Source organism: Sphaeramia orbicularis, chromosome 7 (genome assembly GCF_902148855.1).
Source record: "Sphaeramia orbicularis chromosome 7, fSphaOr1.1, whole genome shotgun sequence".
In the NCBI taxonomy this organism is placed as follows: Eukaryota; Metazoa; Chordata; class Actinopteri; order Kurtiformes; family Apogonidae; genus Sphaeramia; species Sphaeramia orbicularis.
The window spans coordinates 23,234,090-23,261,972 of NC_043963.1; the positions used below are offsets into that span (position 1 = coordinate 23,234,090).

Genomic DNA, 27,883 nt, shown 5'->3' on the forward strand with positions numbered 1-27,883 from the left:
GCCATTATTATTATTATTACTATTAAGAGCGACATTTGTATGTAATGATTAGTGTTTATTCGTGTTATGTTTTGCATGATGATTTTTTAAAACATGGAGTATTTATACCTAAGTTTTAAGTTACTGTAGAATTACCTGGCAGGTAAAACACTGACATATTGATCCGCGAATTTGACTTGTACATTTATTTTGGTTGAAGTTTTGATTCTAAGGTTTTGAACGTACTGAACTTGGTCTAACCAGTTGACAGAATAAATAAATAAATAAATAAATAACCTTTTTTACATATTTAATTGAAAATGAGGAGCATACACTTTTCTTTCTTATCATTCAGCAAGCACTCAAAATATCATAAGTTATATTTTTCTCTATTCTTTATGAATGTCATTTTATGCAGTGGCCTTTTATTTTATTTATTTTATTAAGACTGAACTGAACATATGAACACAGGTTTATATCCAGTGATGAATATTTAAGATTATGACTTAATTATAGGAACACCTCTAAATGACAAAGGAATTACAGCTATTGCACTCAGCAATAATTTGTCTGACTTTTTTCTCTCAGTATGTCTAGAGAATTTGGTCTGTAAATATAATGTTGTTGGGAATATGTGAATGATATAAGTGCACTCGAATTATTATTTTAACAAAACGCATTCACACTTTTCATTTTTGCTAGTTTTGTCACAAGACTCATGAAGTTGTAGATGGTTACTGTGGTCGTACCTACTTTTCATAGTGTAATTGTGTGGTTTGTTCTCCTTAAAAAACACAGTGAATCAGAGGCCTTCTACAAAATTGAGTTGACTTACATTGTTATTGTAGTTAAAAAGAATCACTTAATACTTCTGATTGGAGAATGACATTTAAAGTTCACCTAAAACTCATAGAAGCCACACTTCTTTTGGTCTTCTGCAAGTAGTTGTGTATAAAGGAAGTGATGACGTGATACTGCCTTTGCTCTATCATTAACTACGTCCTAGTGCCTTGTTCTGTACTGTATACATTTAGCCTCATTTAAAAACAGAGGTCTATCTATTGTTTAGTAAAATGGTACAGTGGGGAATGGCCAAACATCCTTTGCCTATCTTTTTTTTATTTAAAAAGGTTGCTGACATGATCATTTATAATTTCTTCATCTGCATGTTACAAGGAAGTAAACACGTACTGCATCACAGTATCATTTAAATTATGCCTGTCATAGAGAATTAGATCCTGTTCAGGAAACATCATTTGCATTTGTCAGAAATATGGCTGTTTTAGGGTCTTGACTTACTAACTAAATGTAGAAATAAACTGACAGTTATGACTGTCACGTCTGCCTTTTGTCATGTTTCATTGTGATAGAACCAATGATTAATGTTTTCCATGTGTGATAAGGTTACCATCAATAGAAATCTGATTCTAATGTGATACAGTCTTGTTAAAGTAGAAGAAAAACACAGTGGGAATGCACAGTCTTTATATTTTTTTAATAAATAATTTTTGTCTGGTAGCAGTGTTTGTATTGCAGTTTAACTGTACAGTGCCATCGTATCTTTTTTTGCAATTGGGATCACATTTGCTGCATCATAAAATATCTGTTAAAATCCTATTGTAGTTTATTAGACTACAGGTGGATGTAACCTAGTAACAGAAGTAATTCACACAAAAAAACGTGATGTGCTGACACCATGAACTGTATATGCTACACCTGTATTATACTTGCAAAAATATACACAAAAAATACACCTCAATAGTTTCTCATACACTGAGTTGGACAAAATTTCAAGAAGTATTCACACAGGAAGTGTAAAGCTTCTCTCTGCATAAATCTTCGACTCATTACTGACATTGCAGTTTTCATGTTAAATGTTAAATAAAATGTTACAGCCATTCTGCTAAGTGGTTTTCCACATTGTTTAATAAGGCACAGATCAATAATTTAACTCTAGTTGAATAACAAAACCTATCAGAGCTGGACACAAGGCACTGAATATTCTCTGCTGATGTACCGATGTGAGGATTATTAGTTGAGAAACAGTAGCAGCTTTCTGTGCTTTTCAGGTGTAAAGAAATCAATTTCCCAGCATATAATGAGGAAAACAGTCAATATTAATTCCCTTGTCCATTGTATTGTACCGGTCCTTGTATTGTTAAGACATTTAGAGCGGTGACCGTCTCAAACCCATGTTTCTGGGTAACTCCTGGGACCTTTTGGCTTTCCAAAACGGGACCCAAATCCTGCAGATGACATAGGAAACATTGGTAATATGTCGAAGCTGACCAAGTGTGTAATTAATACAATGAAATATTGCACATGCAGACATACCAAGTTTGAACACTGAAAATGTAGCACCATATGATGGAGGTGGTGTTTGGGGTTGAGTGGGAGGTGGTGGAGGGTCAATTTTACCTGAGGAAATAGTTTTTCGACACATTACTCCCATTTCACACCTTCAGTGCGTATAATTCGAAAACTGAAACTACAAATTTGCAATACTTTTACAATACCTTTGTGTTTGTGTCTAAAAAACTTCAGGCTCTAAAGAAAAAATATATTTAGTCAGCTGCAACATTAAGACTTTTCATGTTGCTGCAAGTTTTTATCATGCATATAACTTTTTTTTTTTTTTTTACCTTTGTTCTAGACATGCTCTTCTCATTGCTTTTGTCTGATTTATTTCCTGTCACTTCGTTGTTTAAGGAGGACCTGTGGTTCACATCTTGAAGTCCCACTTGAGCTGATAGAAAAATAGGAAATAACATGGTTTCACACATTTGAGTTAAGTCTTTTCAAGCCTGTTGTGCATATCAAGTCAAGAGTTTGAGAAAAGTTATACATGTTCTCCGTGACCTTACTGAAAATGTGTGTGTCTAATAATAACATTATGTGACAGAGGCTACTGTGTAGTGTGTGCTCGCTTTAATGTACGAGGCAACTCACCACTTCCTCCTCCAGCCACGACCACAGGAGGCGGAGCGAGATGTGAAGATACACTATGAGCCCCTGCAATGGAAACAATGATTAACTACCCCCAATTCAGACACAGTTATTTAGATTAATCATAAACAACACTAAACCTGACATTTTACCCATCAGGTTTTGTGCTTAGTTATGTTAAATGATGCCTCCTAGTGGTGCAGACAGGTACAGTATTTACTGATATAAGTGAGTTATTGTATGTGTTCGGCAAACAAGACGATGCTGCCTTTTAACATTGACAAAGTTATGGATTACTGCTAATAAAATTTAATTATTCCTGACTTGTACTACAGCAAAGGTACCAGGTGAAATGGGGTTAACACAGAAGTGATATTTGGGAGATGAAAATACTTACCTTGTCCAGAACCTTTAATCCGAACACTCTATGGAAACAATAGAAACATGCAAAATAATCACTATTAGCGATAGATAGATAGATAGATAGATAGATAGATAGATAGATAGATAGATAGATAGATAGATAGATAGATAGATAGATAGATAGATAGATAGATAGATAGATAGATAGATAGATAGATAGATATTTACAGGTTCCTGCAGCATCCACAAACTTAAAAAAAAAAAGCTTAAAAACAACAATAGTAAAAACACTGTTTAAATTTTCATAAGTATATTCAGCATTTTTGACTTTTGACCAGAGAAGAAGTTCATACTAAGCATACTTAACTTAGGGTCCATAATTGTTTTAACACCAAGAAACTTTTCATTCTATTTGAACTGCAGACCAGAACGTTTTTAATCAACGGATCAAACCTGACTAAATGTAATACTTCAGCTTAGTTAGCATTCAGTCAGAATTCCAAACTGATACAGAAGATGCCACTATGGAAAGTCAATCTGATAGATAGATAGATAGATAGATAGATAGATAGATAGATAGATAGATAGATAGATAGATAGATAGATAGATAGATAGATAGATAGATAGATAGATAGATAGATAGATAGATAGATACATACATACATACATACATACATACATACATACATACATACATACATAGACAGACACATCGATAATTAAACAAAGATAAAAAAAAAAAAAATCTGTAATACAATGATAAATGAATAAGAATATTCAGTGGGTATGGAAAGTATTCAGACCCCCTTAAATGTTTCACTCTTTGTTATATTGCAACCATTTGCTAAAATCATTTAAGTTATTTTTTTTCCTCATTAATGTACACACAACACCCCATTTTCACAGAAAAAAACAGAAATATAGATATTTTTGCAGATTTATTTAAAAAGAAAAATTTAAATATCACATGTTTGCTGTGACCCAGGTATATTTAACTCAGGTGCTGTCCATTTCTTCTGATCATCTTTGAGATGGTTCTACACCTTCATTAGAGTCCAGCTGTGTTTAACTGCATTGATTGGACTTGATTAGGACAGGCACACACCTGTCTATAGAAAACCGAACAACTCACAGTGCATGTCAGAGCAAATGAGAATCATGAGGTCGAAGGAACTGCCCCAAGAGCTCAAGAAACAGAACTGTGACAAAGCACAAATCTGGAGGTTACAAAAGAATTTCTGCTGCACTACAGGTTCCTAAGAGAACAGTGGCCTCCGTAATCCTTAAATGGTAGACATTTGGGACGACCAGAACTCTTAGAGCTGGCTGTCTGACCAAACTGAGCAATCAGGGGAGAAGAACCCAAAGATCACTGTGGCTGAGCTCCAGAGATGCAGTAGGAAGATGGGAGAAAGTTGTAGAAAGTCAGCCATCACTGCAGCCCCCCCTCCACCAGTCAGGGCTTTATGGCAGAGTGGTCCGACAGATGCCTCTCCCCAGTGTAAGACACATTAAAGCCTGCGTAGAGTTGGACAAAACCACATGAAGGACTCCCAGACTATGAGAAATAAGATTGTCTAGTCTGATCAGACCAGGATTGAACTTTTTGGCTTTAATTCTAAGTGGTATGTGTGGACAAAACCAGGCCCTGCTCATCACCTGCCCATGATAGTCCTAACAGTGAAGCATGGTGGGGGGGGCATCATGCTGTGGGGGTGTCTTTCAGCTGTAGGGACAGGACGACTAGTTGCAGTTGAAGGAAAGCTGAATGCAGCCAAGTACAGAGATATCCTGGACCATAACCTTTTCCAGAGTGTTCTGGACCTTAGACTGGGCCGAAGATTCACCTTCCTACAAGACGATGACCCAAAGTACAGAGCTACAATAACGAAGGAGTGGCTTCGAACAACTCGGTGACTGTTCTTGAAGCCAGAGCCCTGACTTAAACCCAGCTGAGCATCTCTGTAGAGACCTGAAATTCGCTGTCCACCAATGTTCACCCTCTAACCTGACAGAACTGGAGAGGATCTGCAAAGGGGAATGGCAGAGGATCCCCAAACCCAGGTGAGAAAAATTTGTTGCATCATTCCCAAGAAGACTCATGGCTGTATTAGCTCCAATGGGGGCTTCTACTCGATACTGAGCAAAGGGTCTGAAAACTTGTGACCATGTGATATTTCAGTTTTTCTCTACAATTCTGTTTTTTTCTGTCAAAATTACAGTGGCCCAGAGGTGCAACAGCCCAAAAAATTATCCACTAGCCCAAAAAATTATCCAATATAGGGAAAAAAAGAGAACAGCCCAAAAAATTACCCACTGTAAGGAAAAAAAAAGAGAACGGCCCAAAAAATTATCCACTGTAAGGAAAAAAAAAGAGAACGGCCCAAAAAATTATCCACTATAAGAAAAAAAAAAGAGAACGGCCCAAAAAATTATCCACTATAAGAAAAAAAAAAAAGAACAGCCTAAAAAAATGATCCACTATCAGAAAAAAAAAAGACAACAGCCCAAAATATTATCCACTATAAGAAAAAAAAAAGACAACGGCCCAAAAAATTATCCACTACAAGAAAAATAAAAAGACAACAGCCCAAAAAATTATCCACTACAAGAAAAAAAGAGAATGGCCCAAAAAATTATCCACTATATATTTTTAAAATAACTTTATTTTTATTTTTCACCAACCTCCACTTCCGGTGGGTTACTTCCTTAGCATTAGCCACATTAGCTGAAGGCCTTAAAAATTTTCAGTCTATGCTTTCATTTTTTCTGGTGGCCTTAATTTTAAAGCAAGAGACCTTTAGGGTAAAGAGCGCCCCCTTAATTGAAAAGGTGGATGATATATATATGTGTGTGTATGTATGTGTGTGTGTATATATATATATATATATATATATATATATATAATTTTTTTTTTTTCTTATAGTGGATAATTTTTTGGGCTGTTCTCTTTTTTTCTTGTAGTAGATAATTTTTTGGGCTGTTGCACCTCTGGGCCACTGCACAAAATGGGGTGCTGTGTGTACATTAATGAGGAAAAAAAAAGAACTTAAATGATTTTAGCAAATGGCTGCAATATAACAGAGTGAAATATTTAAGGAGGTCTGAATACTTTCCATACCCACTACATGAATATAAATGGAGCTTTAAAGATGACCTTTGAAGTTAATTGTTAATAAGTTTGTAAATTTAGGCTAAAATCTGACAATTTATGCCCCCACAATACCTTGCTCCTGCTCTTTACAACGTCAAGGAATGTTTTGGGCTGAGAGGTGCCATCCCACTCAGATGAGGTGCCAAACGTTTTTGAGGGCTGTGGTGTTTCAAAGGGCTGTGGACAGGGGGTGTTTTTCCCTTGAGCTGCTGGAGGACAACAGCATCAGTTAAAACAGTCTTTTACTCACACACAACTTCAGATAACTAATTATGTGTCTTTATTGTAAGGACGACAATACATTCACTGTTTTCTGTGGTGAGGATGAAGGACTCAGGGGTTCTGTCAGGAAGAGGAGGTGTGTCCTTGTCTATTAAGCCAAAAACAATTAATCAGAGAAAATTTTTTTTTTTTCCTTAAGGGACACTAAATTCACTGTCACCATGGGTATTGCTATTGAATTAATATAAAAGAAGCAAAGTCTAAATTAGGATCACAATTTTAATCATTTTGCCGATAAAGCTCACCCTGAGGGACCAGCAGAGCGGCAGGAGGGTCCACACCCGGACTGTGAGGATGTTGTTTCGAAGCTTTAGTTGATGCACGTTTAGGTTCTGGTAAAGCTTTAAGCAAAAGTAGAAAAACAGAAAAGACATCTTATGAAAATGCATTAATAGTCTGTGTCGATATTATTCATCTCTATTTATCAGCAGTACGTTCTTTATACTCACGGTGAAATAAGCAAGAGGAAGATATATTATGATTTAAATGCAGTTAATATTTAATTGTTAGCCTTAGATGTTGTGTTTTTACAAAAATCTTACCTGTGAATGTCATTTTAGCTCTCAGACTCTAGAAAAAAAAGTAAAGTATTTTGCCGTTACATAATTTCCATGATATTTTTAGACACGTTGCATTTGTAGTGAATAAGCAGATGTTGAACTGGATTCTTACCTTACTCCGCACCCAGGATTTTGTCTCATTCTGAGCTACAGAAGAAGCTGAATGTGAGGTACCAGACCATTCTGAAGACTTTCCTATTATGCTCAAGTTCATCACTGGTGCGACCTCTACTTTTTGTTCCACAGGAGCTGAATAACACAGAAGAATGAGCAGATACTAAAGTAATGGTTTATGTATTTGTTTAATGGATACTTAATTTTGATGTTTTAAAGTCACCTTGATCTGCAGCTAACTCAAATGATTCTGGGGTTCTCTCTGGAAGTGGGGGGACTGGAGAAGGAGGACTGCCTGGGAATATGAAAAAGGAAGGTTCAGTATATCATCGATGAGGTAGAAATTCAACCGAACACAGGAGACCGACAGAGAAAGTTGTCTTTGTATATTTATTTAAGGACCGAAACCAGCAAAATGACAGTCAGCGACTGCCGAGGAAATGATGCAGAGAACAACATCATCAGGGTTTTATATGCATGGAAACAAAGAACCGATTGTTACATTCAGTGATTGTTTATGGTTGTTTCCCAGTAAAGGCACACTTCTATTAAGGAACAAGGAGTCTTTGATGTATTAAAACATCTGATAATACATGTTCAACAGATGGTGCAGGCCCAATGCATCGGCCAAACCACACATCTCAGTACAGACCAAGCATTGTTATTATAAACATCAGTTCAAAAGGAGATGGAGTCGGTCAATGGCTGCATTAATGAGTATTAATAGGAGCTGTGTGATGTGCGCTGAATAACAACTACAGTTTAGCTGTACAATGTGAGTGTGAGCCATGGTGAAGATGTTCTTATTGTGGATTCATACAAATATCGTGGCACTATTTTTGACTGTAAGCTCAGGTTTGATGCTAATACTGAATCTGTGGTTAAGAGAGGCCAACAGAGAATCCATCTGATGAGGAGAATGAACTCTTTTAATGTCAGTGAGAAGATTTTAAGGAACTTTTATTGTTCATTCATTGAAAGGCCTTCTAATATTTTCTTTTATCTGTTGATTCAATGGTTTAACCCTCCGGTATCCGGGTGCACCTTTTAGGCACACTTTGCACTTCGTTTTAAAAAACTTCATATTATTTTTCACAATTTAAATAAGGTTAGAATTCAAAAGTTGTTCATTTTTGCATGATCTTTAAAATTCTGGCCACCAACTAAAATTTGCACAATGTAAACAAAAGAAAATTACAAGACTAGCACCTGTCTCCCAAGTGTGCCTAAAACGCACTATTTCTTCCATTTGATATGTATGATTAGGACTGACCTTGATTTATAAAAATAAAATCAAATTAGAGCAGAAAAATAAATCAATATATAATATTTAATAGTTTGATTTATAGGTGTGCCTTTTTTCACACTTGGTGACAGATGCTAGTGTTTTTGAACATTTGACCTAGCGCCAAAAATAAAAATGCAAATTAACCAGTGTTGGAGTTAATCACTGACATATGCCAGGATGCAAAAATCAAATAATATGTGATCCACTTTTTATGTAGTATATTGAAAAAATTTTAATTTTTTGTGTTTTTTGCATCCAAAAAACTGGTTTGTTTACGCCACAAACACGGCATTTAAAGGGTTAAAAAATGTGACAATTATTGAGTATTTGGTATTTTTATTTATGGCTCAAGTTGATGAAATAGAAAAAAGTGTAAAAGAATTAAAAACAAACTGTATGAAATATTTTTTGACATTATTCCACAAGTGTGCCAAAAAGGCACACTTAGTGCTTAGTAAGGGCCTTGCTGGATGGAATACCGGAGGGTTAATAACTATGAACCAAGGGAGCTTCATGTTGTGAGGAAAGAGACCATCATCGGGGATCCTCACCATGTGTTGTGTAAGAAGTTTGCTTTGATACCTTCAGGTCGGCGTTACCATGCGTCTCAGAGGAGAACCAAAAGATATTCAAAATCTTTTATTCCTTCAGCCATCACACTTTTAAACTCTGACAGCAGTCAATTTAGTCATTACGGTGGAGGCTAATGTTTTCATTGGAGTGTGTCTGTCTGTTTGTCTGTCTGTAAGATAACTCAAAAAGTTACGGATGGATTTGAATGAAATTTTCAGGAAATGTTGATACTGGTACAAGGAATAAATGATTACATTTTGGTGGTGTTGGGAGTGGGGGACTGATCTGCCTTTATGGAGGTCTGCGCTCTCCGAGTGCTTTTCTAGTTTTATGAGATTTTTTTTTATGTTAGCAGAACCAACAGGGTGTTTTAGTCTTTTAGCCTGCATTGGTATTTATTAATTATTTATTGTTGATTATATAATGCATTTATTCATAGTTGCTTCCAATGATCTTGTATTTGTACACTGATTTATTTATGTTTGTCATATTGCACTTTGGATGTGGGCTGATGTCTGTGGTACACTACAAATGAATTGCCCATATGGGGTAAATGAAGTTTTCTGAATCTGTATACTTGTGCATAGACCCAATGATTTTCCAGTTTTCGTCTATAATCAGTTTTAAAGATATTCCTAAAAAGTGATGCCAGGCACAACAAACCCTGTCCCTTCCATGTACTGTAGATTATTTTGGCATCAATCCATCTGATGTCATCATGTCTATGTGAGTGCTGATGTCAGCATATCAGTTGCCTCTATATATGTGGCAAGTTTGAAGTTAATTGAAACAAATGTTGATGTTTTTATAGACATTTGAAATTTCGCCCATTATAAGTAAATGGGAGAAGATAGAATATTTTAAAAATTTATAAAAAAAATTGGAACTACTTTTCCTAAAATGTAACCACATCTATTATGTAACAAATATTCTATAACAAAAAAAATTCAGAAACAAGCTATCACTTAGATATTTTGCATAGTGATGTCTAAAATTGATCTCTATATCTTTGCAATGTTTGAAGTAAATTGAGTTAAAATTGACATTTTTGTAGTGATTTGAAATTTTGCCCATTATAAGTAAATGGAGACAAAAAAAAATTAAAAATTGAATTGAACTTTGTCCTTCTTTTCCCAAAATGCAATCAAATCTATTCTGGGTCACTGGCAATCTATAAATCTAATTTGGTATGAATTCAACCAATAGTTTTGCTGCTAGAGGGTAAACAAACGATCAAACCGAACCAAAAACAATACCCTTTGCCTCCCCTTCAGGAGGTGGGGTAAACATAAATGATATTTTCCACATTTTGGACTCTGCTCACCTCCCAACTCCCTGACAGCATGAGCAGCAGCATTGGGTGGAATGACAACTGCAAGCCTATCACTCGACTCTGAAGGAAAAACAATCTAATGTTAATATGCAACATATGTGCTCGAGTAGAAATTCTGAAATAGGAATTCATGCGGTAAACTAATGAAAATGAATATTATAGTGATATGTTAAATGCTATTGTCGATAGTTTATTCCAGGGGTGTCAAGCAGATGCCCTAGGGGCCACATCCGGCCCATGAGATGAATTTGTTAAATGCAAAAATTACTCTGAAGGTATTAACAATGAAGAGCGTCAAAATCATTTTAGTTCATGGGCCACAGACAATTCAGTCTCAAGTGAGTTGGACCACTAAAATATTATCATAACCTATAATTACGACAATTCCAAGTAAAATTACATGACTTTTTTTTTTATATTTACAAACTATCCTTCCACAAAAAATATGAATAACCTGAACAAATATGAGCCACCTGAAATGTCTTAAGAGAAGTAAGTGCACTAAATGTTCTGTGCCTTTGTAGATCCCCTCCAATCTGTAAGTTGTAATGCAGATGTATAAATGATAAGCTGAGGCATAATGTTGTTAAAATTACACTTATTCTTCTAAAGAAAGTTCAGGGTGTTCATGTTATTCACATTTTTTAAAGGGATAGTTTGTGGATGTAAACATTTTCATAATGTAATTTTAATCTTTTCCCCCTAAAACACACAGAAAAGTTTGGAATTGAAATTATTTATAGGTTATTATGCTGTTATTTTACTGGTTCGGCCCTGTTGAAATCATATTGGGCTGTTTGTGGCCCCTCAGCTAAAATGACTTTAACGCCCTTGATTTATTTGAAAAGACACACACCTGCAGTTTCAGCCAGTACATAAGATTCAGGTGTTCGTTCAGGGAGTGGAGGAGGCGCCTCCTCATCGCTGTAAGTACCTACAAAATGAACATGAGGAAAAATACATTTGAGAATTAAACTCCACGATACCTGTGAAGTTGCTTCACTGTGAGGCATATATATTTACATTTACATTTATGCATTTGGCAGATGTTTTTTCCAAAGCGACTTACAGGGGAAAAACCAAAATAAAAAAGACAAGAATACAGGATGTCCCATAAGTCTCCATACATAGGAGACATAATACATATGGTTCTAACATGTATTTCTTTATATTTCTTCTTTATAGTTCTTCAGCAGTGGAGGACACACGTTGAAATGTGTTCCCGACAAAATGGCAGTCAGACAGAGCATATTATATAAATAAAAATGGTTTATGTCAAGAAACGTTTATTTTTTTCTATGTATGGAGACTTATGGGACACCCTGTAGATTAAAGACATAAAACAGCTGTACAATTAAAAACAGTGTCATACAGATGAGTAAAAAAAGCAAAATAATAGACTAAAATACAAATATATAAAAATACATACTGAGGATTTACCTGAGGGAGGAGAAGGAGAAAGCTCGCAAGTCTGGTCATTCAGAGACAAGACAGGTGTGCTCAAGACAGGATTAACTGGCCATTGGTTCTCATCTTTGGGAGACTGTATGGGTGCTTCTTCAGAACTAGGGGAGCTCATTGGAGTGTCAAAGTAGGGATCTTCCACCATCAGACAGATTGCTGCAGCCACATCTGGTGATGGTGGACGGTGCAATGATGGTATGTTATCAATGTCCAGTGTCTTCTCGTCTTCTCCGAGGGATCTGGTTGAGGGTCTAGGTGAAGGCCCAGTGGCACCGAGGTAACAAGGTCTTTCCTGGAGATCCCGGGAACTGGACGCAGCCTCGGGAAAGGTCTGGAATAGGTGCCATTGTTGATCACCCCTTGGCTTTTCCCCAGTTTTTATATCAGTGTAATTGTCCGAGGCAGACGGTAAGGACGGCTGGTACGACATTAAATCCCTCTCAGCTTCTAGCAGGTTCTGGAATTCTGTTTGTAACTCCAAATCCTCACTCAAGTCGGACAGTTCGCTATCAGTGTCAGGCGTGATAGCTGATGGAACCACTGTTACCTGATCAGTTTTAACGGAGAAGTTTCAACAGGATTAAAAGAGTTTCAGTATAAATGCATTCATGGGTCATTCCATATAATTTCATCAAGTGGTCCCTACCTGACCCTCTCAGATTTTTCTAAATTTTACATACTTATAGAACATTATGTATGATGGGAAAATCCAAAATTTCAAGGCTTAATTGTAAATAGTTCCAAAGTTATGACCATTTGAAGTTGGTAGGGGGTACCCTAAAATTGCGACCAAAATTAAGACTTGAAATTTTCGGCTATTTTCAGGCTTGTATAACTTCTGAACAACAAGAGCTAGAGGTCTGAAATTTTCAGAATCATTTCACAGGAATCTATAGTCCTAAGAAATGTGAAAATATTTACTCAAAATTTATAATTGCATGTTACAGAGAATGACAAAGTTGAGATTTTATCCATCGCAAACTTCTAAAATGCTACTTTTGGCCCCTCATTACACAAAAACTAATCATCATATTCATTAGAAATTTTATGTGCAATATCTTGGCTACTTAGGGAATGAATCTGTGTAAAATGTAGGTCCTATGTTATGTTATGTATGATATATGAACAACTTCAAATCAAAAATATCTGTCCGACCTTCAGATTCAAAGGTCAATATCAGCATATGGGATAGGTAGGATCACAAAATAAAAGACACCATGTGAAAGTACAGGAATTGCCCTAAATTTTGACACAAAGCACAACTTGCTTCTATAAATCATTTATGGCTAAAATATGGGGGTGAAAATGTCCATATTTAATTTGAACATTTAACACTGAAGGATTTATAGAAGCAAGTTGTGCTTGGTGTCAAAATTTAGGGCAATTCCTATAGTTTCACATGGTGTCTTTTATTTTGTGATACTTTCATGAACATCTACATAATCAGTAAGTTAACCTCCTAAAACCCAGCTATGGGTTTTCCGTCCACATTTGTGGACAAGTTTCACAACTTTATATAAAAAAAAAGAAAACTGTCCACCACAAAGGACATTCCATAAAAATTTAAAAAACTGCATCTGAAAAAACTGTTGCATCATGATGTTTCCAATATAGGCACTTATTTAATAAAAAAACAAAAAAAGAGCCTGTACTTTGCTGACATTTCCTGGGTCTTGGGAGGTTAAATATAGGAAAATACATGATTTCCACTGAAAAACTGCAAAATGCAGAGGATAATATTATAATAAATGGGAATAAATCCCTTAAGAAAGGTTAAATGTAGAGAGAAAAAAAAAAAAAAAAACTATTTTGGAACTGCCACATACGTAACTCTGGGTCTTTATGGGTTAATAATTCACTCTGCAATTATTAAAAAAAAATTTTCCACTGTGATGTTGTGACTGCATTGTGTACCACTGAACCAAAACCACAAGAAGGCCTGTTTTTTTTTTTTTTTTTTAATCAAGTTGATGGTGGTGGTTGTGCAGTTGGTGTTGTTATAGAGCTCATCATATATGCCCATACTCATTTGTATTCATGCTTGCTCACCTCATTTTCCCTGGTCTGTGTATCCATGGAGTGCAAATATCTCACGAAGAGTAACTTGATGGTTCTGTAGACCAGCTCATATTGTTCCTAAGGTTACACATCAAAAACCTGTTCTGTTAGGTGACAAGGCCACGATGCATGACGCACACAGTACAAATGATCAAAAGACAGGAGGAAGCGACTGACATCAAGAAGTGCAGCTCTACCCATGGGAACTAAATTAATAGCATTCAGTTACTGCAGCTGCACACAAAACTATTAAATGTGCATTAGAAGTGGTATAAAAACGATAAAGTTACTACCTTGGTTTGGACCACAGACGGCCTCTGGGTTCTCATGTTTTGAACCAAGTCAAAGATACTAAAATCTGGAGGGATCATCTACAAACCAGAGAAAAAAAAACAAAACATAATAAAACTTTGAAGTCATAAAATGGTCCAGAGAGCAAAAGGACAAGAACATCCCACCTGTTTCTTCAAGAGGTTCCACGTGTAATCTATCACACACAGGGCTCCTGTTCTACCACAGCCAGCACTGCAAGTACAACAGCAGAAAGACGCAATTTAAGCATTTTTCATTTTATTACACAAATAATTACATGTTATAGAATAGACAGTATAATTCTGTTGGCTTATATGAAATATGGTGTTCTAATGGTTGTGTTTCCTGTCGTCCCCTACCACACCAGTGTGGTATGAACCAAGTGAAAACAAAATTATTTCAAAACCAAATGAGGTACCAACACACATTCAGTTCCTCACGCAAGATAATGTAAATAACCTTTGTAGGCTTGATCTGCCATTGTTTCAACATTCCATTTCTGACACAACATCCTAAAATGATGTGGGTAAGTCATGCCACGCCTCATCATTAAATAATTACTTGGTTTCAGATATCAGCTGTTTCTCTACAACGTCAGTATTCACCACTAGAATAACAACAAAGATTCCGATGTAGAAGAAGACGCCATTTAAGTATTATTTATTAAGAGTTTAAAACAGCGGGGGCATTGGCATCAAATGTAGATAAATTGTGCTTTTAATCTCATTTGGTTATTTTCACTCCTTTTCCTCCTTTTTCTCTCCTTTCCTTTCCTTTCTTCTCATTTAGTTTCAGTTATCTAATGATTGTCTTTGGTCATGTCCCTGATTTTTATTCTTTTTTTTTTTTTTTTTAATTTATTCATTTATTTATTTATTTTAAGTTTTTCTTTTTTTTTTTTTTTTCAGAAGCCCACATCACAACAGTCACACCACTACGGATGTAACGATATGGAAATTTCATATCACAATTACTGTGACCAAACTATCACGTTTATCATTATTATTGCGGTATTGTTGAAATGTGCTCAAAATATTCAAAAAGTACTGATACACACACTGAAATAATTTAACCAAGTTGTATTTTGGAAAAAAAACAAATAAAATAACAGGCACAATGTACTTTCTGTGGTAGAAATATTCAAATATTAACATGTAAACATCAAACATACAAACCTTACGAACATAACAGATATCTACATTAGAGGTGGGAACGGATAGGATTTGATCAATAGTGCGATTGTCGATTCTGCTTACCAATCCAATTCCTTATCAATTCTATCGATTCCTGAGTGTTTTTTTTTTTTTTTTTGAGTGGGAAAAACAGTAGTTGGACAGGTCATGGAGGAGTTTGTTTGACCATTTTCACGTCAAGTTTTCTAGTTTTCTAAGTGCGGTAATTGAACACGGTTATCATGATAATTAGAATTTAAAATGTAATAACCATCAGAAATTTTACCGCGGTTTATTGTTATACCGGTAATCGTTTCATCCCGACACACCACATATACATCTTACACACTCCACCACACACAGAACATTTACACAACCAGGACAGGACATTGATTTTTATTACTGACTAACATTTTGTTTCTTTTGTATATTACATGCCATATATCTTAACCCCCCCCCCACACACACACACACACACACACACACACACATTATGAGGATGTAATGTAAATGTAAATATTGTATAATACTGTACACAAATCTCTTTGTCACTTGGTGTTGCTTCAATAAAGGTTAAAAAAAAAAAAAGAAAAAAAAAAGTTTAAAATCTGTGCTTTATTGACACTGTGAGGAAAGTAGAAGTTTTTCTCATATTTAAGTGATAATGACCTGGTAACAAAACCAGCGTCACCACCAACAACCGTCATTGTCAGTAAAGTACAAATGAACCCTTAAGGGTCTGAGCCTATTTTGGCTGTTTTTGAGTACTTTTGCCTTTATATACTATATAATGAAATGTTTACTATACCCATGTTTGGGTTTTTTTCAGCACAACTTCATCTATCTCATCTGCCTATTATTGTTTCACTTTAATCAACTATGTCAACACAAAGGCCGAAAAACACACAAAATATATAAAATCCGATTTGAAAAATGTATATAAGTTATGAATAAATAACACAAAGATGCTAAATGAAGCTTTTCAAAGACTTTAAAAGTGAATATTGGTTCCAAATATTAGGTATATAAAATCAAATAATATAATAACAAAATACGGAACATTATCTGAATAAGTGAAAGTCTAGTTATAACACAGAAGTACGCATAAAATAAGATATTATTGTAATTAATTGGTTATCATGATAAGAAGATATTATCCCATTTAGTGATCATTGTGTTTGGAGTAAATATTTAAAGTGCTTATAAATAGTCTAGTCTATATTAAAAATGGTTGATTACACAAATCTGATTGTGTGTGAGGTGATCAAAAAAGTGTATATGAATAGTTTGTATGGATGTGTTGTGTTATTGTAAAACTATACAGAGGAAAATGTGTGTTAACAAAGCAAAGGAAGCGGATGTAGTTTGATCATTACTTTGTAAAAAGTAGTGGGAGTCAATAAGTTATACTTCTTCCCACTCCTTTTCGAGCGCAGAAAAATTTTTTTTGACCATATTGTATGATTCTTTGTTATCTAATGATTCTATGTGCTCGGAATAAAACTACTACTACTACTAAAATTGTTAGAAATTAAAACTATTCTCAAATATTTGACATTAAAGCATATCTTTACATAGATGTTTTCTCTGGTCCCCAAAACTGAAACGACCATGTTGGTACCTCTACATACTGCTGTAAAACGCTGATGTGGAAAGAAATAAGTCATCATTAAGGAGTTAAACACAAAGTAAAAGTCATTAAAAAGGGGGGATGTGGGCTTTGAATGTGTTATAGTCTCATTGTTGGAAAGTCTTAGGGGGAATGCCCATACATACGCTCTAAAACCAAGTGGGCCGTTAAAGTCCTGCCTACACACACTTCCTGTCATATACAAGCAAAGGTGCCTAACTTATAAAACCCGATGTTGCGGACATGTGTGTGCTACCCACACGCTGGTATGTTCCCATGATAAATGCTGAATCAAAACCAAAAGTATGATTTGACTCAGGTTAAAACACAAAGAAACTGTGAATCTCTGAATATATTCACTGGCATATTGATTCAGGTATTTCTTGGCTGCAACTCATCCTGAGAGAACAGCCGTCAGATTTTATGAACAGAAAAACTAGAACCATTAATATTTCATCATCATTTCTGCCTGTGGTGGGGCTGACCTGTGAGGCCTCCATTTTGCAATACAATAACTATAAGTGTTCATTTTAAGGCAGTCTGGCAATGAAACACAGTAAAACTATCTGAATCCAGGGTTTTTAGACACATTACTCTGATAATCTTTTTTCTCAGATAAGTGAAAGGATCTGAGTCCTTTAGTAGACAGCCATAAGGTCCAGTATCAACTTAAAGATGCTATATGTAGTATTTCTGCTTTCAAATATTAAAATAAATAATATTACCTTCAGAATTCATAGAATAAAGAGCTCTGATGTTCTAAGATGTCAAAGTATTGTATTGTATAGATATAAACTGAATCTATTTACAGTGACAGTCTGATGGATTTGTGTGACCACTAGAGGGAGTAGTGAGTCACTCTCTGTCTCCATAATGAGGAAATCTAACACCATGGGGTTTGATGCTGAAAACATAACATTTCTTCAGCACAGGTGTGTTTGATTACAAAGTTTATGGCAATATAAAGTTATTAATGGTTAAGTTACTATGTTTGCAGTGACATGTTTATATCCTCTATGGACAGTTCAATCTTTTAAAATATTTATAGTACGGTTTAATGCATCGTTGTTCTGGCATTCTTTTTTATTGTCTTGCATTTTTTTGGCTGTATAAAAGTGTCTTTTACCTTGCCATGCTGCTTTGAACTGAATTGAATTTACATTTACATTTATGCATTTGGCAGATGTTTTTTTTCCAAAGTGACTTACAGGGGAAAACCAAAATAAAAGAATAAAATACAAGAATAGATTAGACATAAAGCAGCTGTACAATTAAAAACAGCGTCGTACAAAAGAATAAAAAAATTGAATTGAAATGAACTGAACAGAATTGAATTGGATTGAATTGTGTGGAGTTTCTATGTTCTCCCCCTGTGTCTGTGTGGGTTCTCTCCGGGTACTCCGGTTTCCTCCCACCATGCAAATACATGCACTGATAGGTTAATTGGTTAATCTAAATTGCCCATAGGTATGAATGTGATAGTGATTGGTTGTTCGTCTCTATAAGTCAGACCTGCATTGAACTGGCGACTCGTCCAGTGTGTACCTCGCCTTCACCCATTAACCCCTGCAACCCTCTTGAGAATAAAGCGGTTCAGAAGATGACTGACCGACTGATTGAATTAAATTGCTAAAGTTGTGGTTTTTTGATCCACAGTACAGACTAAACTGTGCCAGTTCTGACCTTATTGGGATGATTCCAAACATATGTAGTCCACTTACTGGTGAGCTAAACTATAGGGAAAACTGAGGTTTCTGATTTTACTGTAGCTGTTTTTATTTTAAAATAAAGCTACGCTAACAACAGAGTTATAATGTAAACTATCAGCTGTTGCAGCATGGCTAATGCAATAAGGTACATGGAGATTTTAAGATAGTATCATTTTGACAAGCTGGCAAATAAAACAACTGAGTTCTTTATTTGACAGAGGAAACCTGAATAAATAGTAGATGTATGTGTCGCATAAAACAGTGAGCTTTATACTTATTCATACTATTCAGTGAATGATACGGTCTGTGGATATATAGCATTGATGTTAGTCATGGTGCAATTAGTCAGAAAACAGAGTGGGGGGGTTATTATATTTGTTTTTTTTTGTTTTTTTGTTTTTTTTATCGTAGCGGGGTGGGGGCAGCAGTTATATATGTGGGGGTGCAGTCCATAACTAACGTAAAATGAAAGTGAAACTTTACATTAACCCTTTCATGCATGAATTATGAGAACTTTAATCAAGATTTTTTTTTTTTTTCTGAGTGTTTTTATTCCTCTTTAACCATTAAAAAACAATGCAATTGGAAAAAAGAACATTTATGAACCTATTTTTCATGGAGTTGCAAAAATGTCCACTCAGCTGGAAACCATGTGTTTAATTTTTGAAGCAAAAAAACATGTATTTACTGATACACTGTGTGAAAACATTTTTAATGCTGCTAATCTGATGTTTTGTCACATTTTAACATACTCTAATACTAGTTATTACTCACATCATGGAGATAATATGCAAAAAAAACAAACAAACAAAAAAAACACCTTTTTGTTTAAAAAAAAAGCTGTTAATTACAGTCTAATAACAATAGCAAGCAAATTTTTTACATTTAAACATATCACTGCAGATCAGGTTTATAAATAACAGCAAATTTACAATAATGGTATGAATTGCAGTGTATAGGATGATTCATAAGTGTCCACTGTGGCTGATATGGAACTAAAACAGCAAAATTAATGAATATACAAAAGAACAGCTGTAGAATAACTGTCCATTGTAGTGACCATTATGCATGAAAGGGTTAAACGTCCAACTCCCGGGTTCTGTTCCTCTATTATACAGTGGATCTTACACAAAATTTTCACAACTTCTAGCCTTTATCCACTGGGTACACACATGCTGGGACCCATGAATTTGTCACATTTACCCCCCCACCCCTTTTACAGTGCCCTAGTGCATGGGGACCAAGGTTATAATAGTTTTGGATTTTTCATTATAGTTTAGTTTTATTTAGTTTTGACTTTTTTTCTATAATTCAGTTAGTTTTAATTCATTTTTAGAGCAGGTTTGCTAGTTTTTTATTAGTTTTCATTTTTTTCTAAATGCTTAGTTTTAGTTTAGTTTTAGTGTTAATTTTAGTTTTGTCGTATCTTTTATTTTCTTCACCATTGTATTCACATAAATCCCGTATAGGACTCTGCTGCTTTGTCCCAACTTTAGTCTCCATGTTTCCAGGTAGAGTGGGGACGAGACGACGACTTAACAACAGGTGACGAGAAGTGATGGACCGTGAAGTGTCGTATGGTGCCACTTGCTAAAATTGCTAGAGCACAATATATCAATCCGACACTGACAAAGACGAAAACAAAGGGACTTTTATCCATAATTTTTATGTTTTAGTTAGTTTTATAAGCACACAATACAGTTTCAGTTAGTTATCGTTTTTTTCTTTTAATTATAGTTTTTATTTATTTCAGTTAACAAAAATGCTTTTTTCAATTCTAGTTTTCGTCATTTCGTTAGTTTTCGTTAACGATAATAACCTTGATGGGGACGTTCGCAAATTCTGAAACTGCCGACAGTTCGGTTCAGGTGAACGTTACTGCCAGTAATGTAGGCTATAGGTGTAAGAAATCTGTCACAATCTGCCTGTTATTTCAATTGGTTGGTTGTCTCCCCCAAGGATGAAATTCATTGATCAGAAGTGGGGATGTAAAAGGTTGATCCTCCCCATCCTATCCCATCCAACAAATTGCACCCTGATGTTAGCTATGAGTGTATTCTGGCTTCCCCCTGCAGTTTGGAACATCAACACTACATATAACCCCATTTAATGTCAGCAGTTTCCTTTTCAGAAATGACATGGTTCAGCAAACATACACTGACACTTTCATTTTGTTCACATTTCACTCATCATTACCATACTTTTAAGAGAAATATCCAAGTATTAAATTTATTCCATAAAACTCCTCACCTGCAGTGGATGCAGATAGGCACATCATCATGGGCCTGATAGGAGCGCATCTCTTGCAGCATGTCTAGAATTGGAGGGATGGAGTCTGGTACACCATGATCCGGCCAGTTGACATAGTGCAACTGTTTTAAAGTTCGGCTGCACTGGAGGAAGTAAAGGTAACTGTGAACAATCACACTACAAGCATATTTTGAAAGCACTTTTCAGAGTAAATTCATATGAAACACTGCTTGAATTAAATTTCTCCTCTCTATCAATCAATTAAGTTCATCCTTTGTCAAAAATGTAAGACATTTTGTTATGTGATTGTACAGTTTTAGTCTTTGTTGCAGCTATAAACAGCTCATGTGATAATCTCTTGCTTGTCTCAGGAGAGTTACCCTGACAGTGATGTGTATCGTCATAGTGTAAACACTACTTACGTTGCGATAAGTAATCCGTAACGTCCTTGTCAGATAATCACCTTTATTTTCCTCAGAATCCTGTGTATAAAAAACATCAGTATCTATTTACTGAAGGTCTTTGGAGAAAAGTGAAACTGGGTTCTCATCAATACAGAGGATGTTTAATGTATTAAAGTAATAATATGTAATAATATTAAAACTTCACGTTGTAAATTGTGCTGTGTGAGGAAAATGTGAAATACTACTGTCAGCATATGTCACGGAACACTTATAGGAGCTGACAGAGAAGAAAGTTTGACTGAGAACAAAAATACTTACACAGTAAACACTGAACGGCTCACAAACAAATGGCTGCTCTTGTTTCTGTGGCCAGTAGCACTCACATTTTTTCTGTACAAAAAAAAAAGAACAAAGTCCAACAGTGACATATCGCTAGAGTAGAACGGATACATTTTTAAAGCAGCATAGCCTTCACATAAAACCACAGCATGTAGAGACCTGGTTCAGTGGTTTCAAAAACCACACCAACTAACGATAAATTCACCTACAATGTAACAGGAATATTGATTGTTGAATACAGCGTTTATGTCAGTGGTTCTCAACCTTTTTTGGCTCGTGACTCCATTTTAACATGACAAAGTTCTAGCAACCCCAGACATTCGTTTTTATTTTTGATCATGTAATAGTTTGCTATACAATGTTGCAAATAAATGTTAATTTTAGACACATTTAGTCTATATGATGTATATTATTATGGATGGAGGCAGAAAAGCCAGGTGTAGATTACTGCATAAAGTGAGAATTTTATTTTCCTTGGTCAGGATATGTACAGTTAGTCTGGCTTGTATTTACAAGGCTGACAATTAATACTGAACAAACAGTAACTCAAACTATGAATTATGAAAGAGCTGCAGCATCTGAAACTGACCACAATGAACATTTGAAAGATAAACAGTACCACAGTGCTTCAGAGTTTGTCATATCTTTTACTTGGAGGGGGGGCAGGCAGGCATGGCTCAGAAGGTAAAGTGGGTCATCTACTAACCAAAGGGCTGAAGGTTGAAATCCTGCTCTGCCCCAGTCATGTGCCATTGTGTCCTTGGGCAAGACACTTCACCCACCTTGCCTCCAGTGTCACTCACACTGCTCTATGAATATGCAAATGAATGTTTGGTGGTTTTCAGAAGGGCCTTTTAGCGCAAACTGGCAGCCATGCTTCCGTCAGCCTGCCCCAGGGCAGCTGTGGGTACATATGTACTTTACCAGCACCAGAGTGAGAATGTGAGAGTGAATGAATAATGGATCAATAATGTAAAGTGCTTTGAGTGCCTTGACAAGAACAATAGAAATCTAATCCATTATTACCCCCGCCAAGGAACAGCAGAGGTTATGTTTTCATCAGGGTTTGTTTGTTTGTTTGTTTTTTGCAAGATAACTCAAAAAGTTATTGTAGGATTTGGATGAAATTTCCAAGAAATGTTGATACTGGCACAAGGAACAAATGATTAAATTTTGGTGATGATCAAAGTGGGGGACGGATTTTGATGAAAGTTTCAGGAAATGTTGATACTGGCACAAGGAAGAAATTATTTAATTTTGGTGGTGATTGGGGGCGCTGATCTGCCTTGGTGGAGGTCTGCGCTCTCCAAGTGCTTTTCTAGTTATTTATGCATTGTGATTGTCTCTCTCAACTCACCATATATTTTTATTAGTAAGATATTATTTTTATCAATTACAAGAAATTTGAGGTGACCCCATTTGAACTCCAGGCGACCCCACATGGAGTCCCGACCCCAAGGTTGAAAAACACTGGTTAACGTAGAGAAAGAAACTATCATATGGAAAATGTATTACCTTCCCCATCTCAAACTCTCGACAGGCCATGACTATAACCTAGCACAAAAAAGACAATTACACATATACCTGTTATTTCTCAGCTCTACAATGTGCCAATTATAGTTTTGAGAGCAACACAAACATTAATGATGACACGTGTAATGTACCTTCATGTCGTATTCCCAAATCATCCTCAAGAAGTCTATAACTGTATGAGGCAGTGGACCCTGAGTGGCAATATAGGCTCTGGAACCAGACATTCCCTGTATACAACAACAGCTTACATTTAAGACTCAAAGGATGCAATATAATAAAATTTAATTACTATGTGTACATACAGTATGCATGCAAATAAAATAAAAAAAAACTTACCTTAATAAAACTAGCATTAATATAGTCAGTGTCATTTTTGGAAGTTGTGAATGTGAGCTTTACTCTGCTGTGGTCAACTGTAAAGATGGAAACAAAGTTATATAATAAATAAAAAGCATAATGAAATAGGTTAATGATAATGATATTATTAGAATCTATTGGATTATGATAAAATAATTATCCTGCAAACGTACATTTACAGCTTTGTATATTCAGCAGTATTTTTCCATTGTGTGACTAGGCAGAAGTGAGCATTGTTTGTCACATTTTTTCAGTTATGCTTAAACTGTCTTATTGAATGATCATACTGGTCATTTTACTGAAGTATGGTTTGTGAATCTGGTTTGATGAAAGCTTACATGGAACAATGTCTTTGTATCGGTTCTTCTTCATGTTCTCCTGCTTCTCTGCTGTCTTGGTGGGGAAGGTCTTGTCAGTGCGGTACCTGGTTGACTGGCTTTTTAACCTCTAAAAAATGTAAAGAAACTGAATGTCACTACATTCCTATTGCAACACTAGTAACCAGCTTTTCATAACGTTATTATCTCTGAAGCCATGAGAATTTCAAATTTAATCTATGAAAAACATGTTTCTATTGATTCTGTAACCTGCGACATCTTTAGCATTTAATTTCAGAAGGTTCTGCATATGCATGTTTGAAAAACTAGAAAGGTGAATATTTAACCTTTGTTCCTGTTTGGTCATCATGTGTATTAAATTATCTTAAACTACTTGAATTATATCCATCTTCAGCTTTCAGTAACCTGTTATCTTTCTGGAATTGAGGTTGATCATTTCAAGTCTGAACTGATCTTTGCTACAATCTCACTCACATAATAATAATAATAATAATAATAATAATAATAATAATAATAATAATAATAATAATAATAATAAAGGGAGCCTTTCATGGTACTCAAGGTCATCATACAGACAAAACAGAGACATAATAAAGGACAATAAAATGCAATAAACATGGTTTATGGATGGGACATCAAGTGCACATGCATAAAACAAAATAGCCAGTAAAACCAAACAGATGCGCTGTTAATTTGCACTGTATTTTATATTAGGCCCAGGCTTGTGTTTAGATCAAATCAAATTTTATTTATATAGCGACAAATCATAACAAAAGTTATCTCATGACAATTTACATGTTGAGACATGTTGAAACCAGACTCTGAAGCCAATTTACAAAAACCCAACAGAATCCTCCAGGACTAAATACTTGTGACTGGTGACAGTGGTGAGGAAAAACTTCCTTTTAACAGGCAGAAACCTCGAGCAGACCTAGACTCCTGAAGGATGGTAGTCTGCTTTGACCAAGATGATATCTGATGATATACAGGGTGTATCAAAAAAACAACAACTATACATTTTGAAAAATTACCCTCAGTTCCGCATTTGATAATATTTGGAATTTTCTTTTATGGATGTCAGTAGGTAGGGGATTGGTGGATATTTGTCCAAATTTACAGACCCAGGTTTACATGCATGAGTGAGCAGGGGCAGATTGAGCAATCTAAGTTAAAATTTATTAGGATTAACCCTAACCCTAACCCTAACTTGGCCTGTCCTCAGTGACATTTTCAGGCCTAAACAAGTTGAATTAACTTTGAAAGGCAGGAACAGCTGCCATGGGTAAAGAAATGAAACTGACATAGTGGCCAAAGTGTTAATGCTGTAACCTGGCAATTTTGTGGAAAACAAGATGGATGCCCATTGTCCCCTCCCATGACCTTTGATTGGATTTAAATCCCACTACTACTTTGCGCAAACCAGTTTTAACTTGGATTGCGCAATTTGCCCCTGCTCACTCATGCATGTAAACCTGGGTCTGCAAATTTGGACAAATATCCACCAATCCCCTACCTACCAACGTCCATAAAAGAAAATTCCAAAAATTATCAAATGTGGAACTGGGGGTAATTTTTCAAAATGTATAGTTTTTTTTTATACACCCTGTGTAGATGATATATAGATGATATATGTACATGTGAATATAGTCTAAAATGAATACATCTTAATTTACTTTCATCGCCTTAATTGTTTTTCATTTGAGCTCCATAATATCTCTTATTTTAATATTTGCTTATTGTGGGGGAAGAAATTAAAAAAAAAACTGAGTCTGTAAATTCTTCTGTCCATAAATACATGCTGCAAATGCATCGTCTATCATATCACCTTTAAGGGAAGGTTGATTTAATCCAGTTTATGATGCAGTATTTTTGTAAATAAGTAGGAGACTTTGGAAAATGAGGAGAAAAAGCCCAGTTATATTACATTAACTGTACAGTGGTCACACTTGGTCAGTTTGTATGTGATTCAACTTCAGATGACAAGAATCCATGAGTCACTTTACTACAAACTGATGATGACTTACGAAGTGACAAAAAGAGGATTTCCACGCAGCTCTGACTGGCTGGAAGGTCTGACACTCATATTAAAACCATGCTGTGCTCATGCTTACAGGATCTGCTAGACAGTGGTCTTTTTGTTTTAGAAGCCAGTTCTAGCACTTCCAAGCAGTCAGTTACAACCTTACAGACCATCTGCAGCGCTAACACCACAGAGTGCTTTTTGTTCTTAAAGGAAGTGATGCAACAGACCCCTTCCTCTAAAGTGGTCAAGATGGTAGCAGCATGACAGCGGTGGGGCAGCATGTGAAGTGTAGAGCCCTGTCCTCAGGCTTTGGCATGTCACTCATCACCATGGCAGCAGCCCACGGATGATGTCATTCTGGAGCTAAAGACTTCTGTGGTATACTTTTTGTGCATCAACAGATCATGTGACTATATGTCAGTGTATGTACATTGTCTAACATGCAAACAATACATGACAAGACAAAAGATTAAAGATAAATACTCTCTGTATGGTCTGTTGGTTGTAATGGATTTGCTTATGGGTCTTCCTGCTCGTTCTTGTGCGTTTACTGACAGGCAGAAGTGCAAAGAGGAAGCACAGATGTAGTGTTAGTGCATACAGTCTAACAACAGCATGTTCCTTCCCTGAAGTCTTGTGAGCGAATCTCCATTATGAACTGTCATTATTGTCAGTGCATACAGTATGGGCAACATACCAGCTCTGATGTGGTTTTAATGATATGATGAGGATTGTCAGTGAAGAAATTAGTTTATTATAAGTTTACGGTTCATCTTCACTTATTACTCAGTACTTCAAGGACAGCAATCTGATACTTTACTCACCGCAAACTCTCCAGCTATGTTGCATTGTGCCTCCTGCTCCCCAGCCTCTTGTCTCTCCAGCTGTGCCACAAAGCTCCTCAGTATCCAGGCTTGCTGTTCCATGGCTGGATGAAGACTGCCTGTCATCGGGCAGCTTTCACAGGCATGTCAAGACACAAAGGTCCTTGTCCACAGGTCATGGATCACAGACACCACAGCTTTAGGTTCTGCAGGGCTGTGTCACCTCTGTTGTCTCAGCTCACAGTACTTCTCTATTACCACTCTGACATCAAGGAACTATAGTGGAGGAATGTGTGAACTGTCTCAGAGGAAGCAAGAGTAAGCTAACAGGTTTTGTGGTCAGATAAAAAATATTGCCACGCCCCCTGGGTGTCTCTCACTGGGTCCTAAAGTTATCCGGGTGATTATTGTATGGCAGTGTCACTGTGGGAAACACCCACAAACAGAGGACCCACACTTTCATGCATGTTAACAGGCATCTGCAGCAGCTCCCAGTCAGAATGAACTTCAAGCAGTCTAGCTTGTTAGACTACATTCAGGACACACAAGAGGAGTGGAGGAGGGATGTGGGTAGGGACGGAGGTAGAAGCAGAGGGAGTGGTGAACACAGGGTGTTATAGGATCCAGAAAATCTTGATGTTCTGAAAAATAAATGTTCTCATCACACTGCAAGGTGTTTATTTACACCTGCTAAATGTCGAAAATAGCATTTGCTTGACCGCTTCACAAACACAATGTATAATATCCAGGGAAATATGATTTGTCATAGTATTATGAGATATGTTTTCTTTAAAAGTGAGAATTTAGCACTTCTGCTATTAACACAAACTTAATTTACTTACATGTTCTGTGGGCAAGACATGCACTTTCTAATTTC

At 35.9% G+C, this 27,883-nt stretch overlaps 1 protein-coding gene across 4 annotated transcripts; it reads right to left on the reverse strand.

Moving 5' to 3' along the window:
• Positions 1-1,145: 1,145 nt before the first annotated feature.
• ptpn22 (protein tyrosine phosphatase non-receptor type 22) lies at positions 1,146-27,713 on the reverse strand. Of its 4 annotated transcripts, none has more exons than XM_030139404.1 (26): positions 27,007-27,708; positions 24,160-24,268; positions 23,801-23,877; positions 23,596-23,691; positions 23,447-23,485; positions 21,911-21,982; positions 21,611-21,670; positions 21,189-21,331; positions 14,574-14,640; positions 14,409-14,486; positions 14,107-14,193; positions 12,034-12,604; positions 11,450-11,527; positions 10,585-10,653; positions 7,623-7,694; positions 7,398-7,534; positions 7,268-7,295; positions 6,971-7,066; positions 6,745-6,813; positions 6,516-6,652; positions 3,323-3,350; positions 2,929-2,991; positions 2,622-2,725; positions 2,496-2,526; positions 2,314-2,397; positions 1,146-2,225 (listed from the first exon to the last, which is right to left on the reverse strand). In XM_030139404.1, exons 1-26 carry the CDS (start codon positions 27,130-27,132, stop codon positions 2,164-2,166), a joined length of 2,583 nt encoding a protein of 860 aa, XP_029995264.1. In that variant the 5' UTR covers positions 27,133-27,708; the 3' UTR covers positions 1,146-2,163. The 4 variants fall into 4 exon arrangements, with proteins under 4 accessions (XP_029995264.1, XP_029995267.1, XP_029995266.1 ...); XM_030139407.1 differs by having other exon boundaries at positions 6,516-6,649; positions 6,751-6,813; positions 27,007-27,132; XM_030139406.1 differs by having other exon boundaries at positions 6,516-6,649; positions 27,007-27,132.
• Between the last annotated feature and the right edge of the window lie 170 nt (positions 27,714-27,883).

What these genes read in the sequence shown, in the direction of transcription:
- ptpn22 (XM_030139404.1), bottom strand. Translation starts at nt 27,132, where the DNA reads ATGACAGGCAGTCTTCATCCAGCCATGGAACAGCAAGCCTGGATACTG. An exon ending in TACGGATTACTTATCGCAAC is followed by an intron (nt 21,332 to 21,610) that starts GTAAGTAGTGTT and finishes TACTTCCTCCAG; the next exon opens with TGCAGCCGAACTTTAAAACA. An exon ending in GGAACCTCTTGAAGAAACAG is followed by an intron (nt 14,487 to 14,573) that starts GTGGGATGTTCT and finishes TCTGGTTTGTAG; the next exon opens with ATGATCCCTCCAGATTTTAG.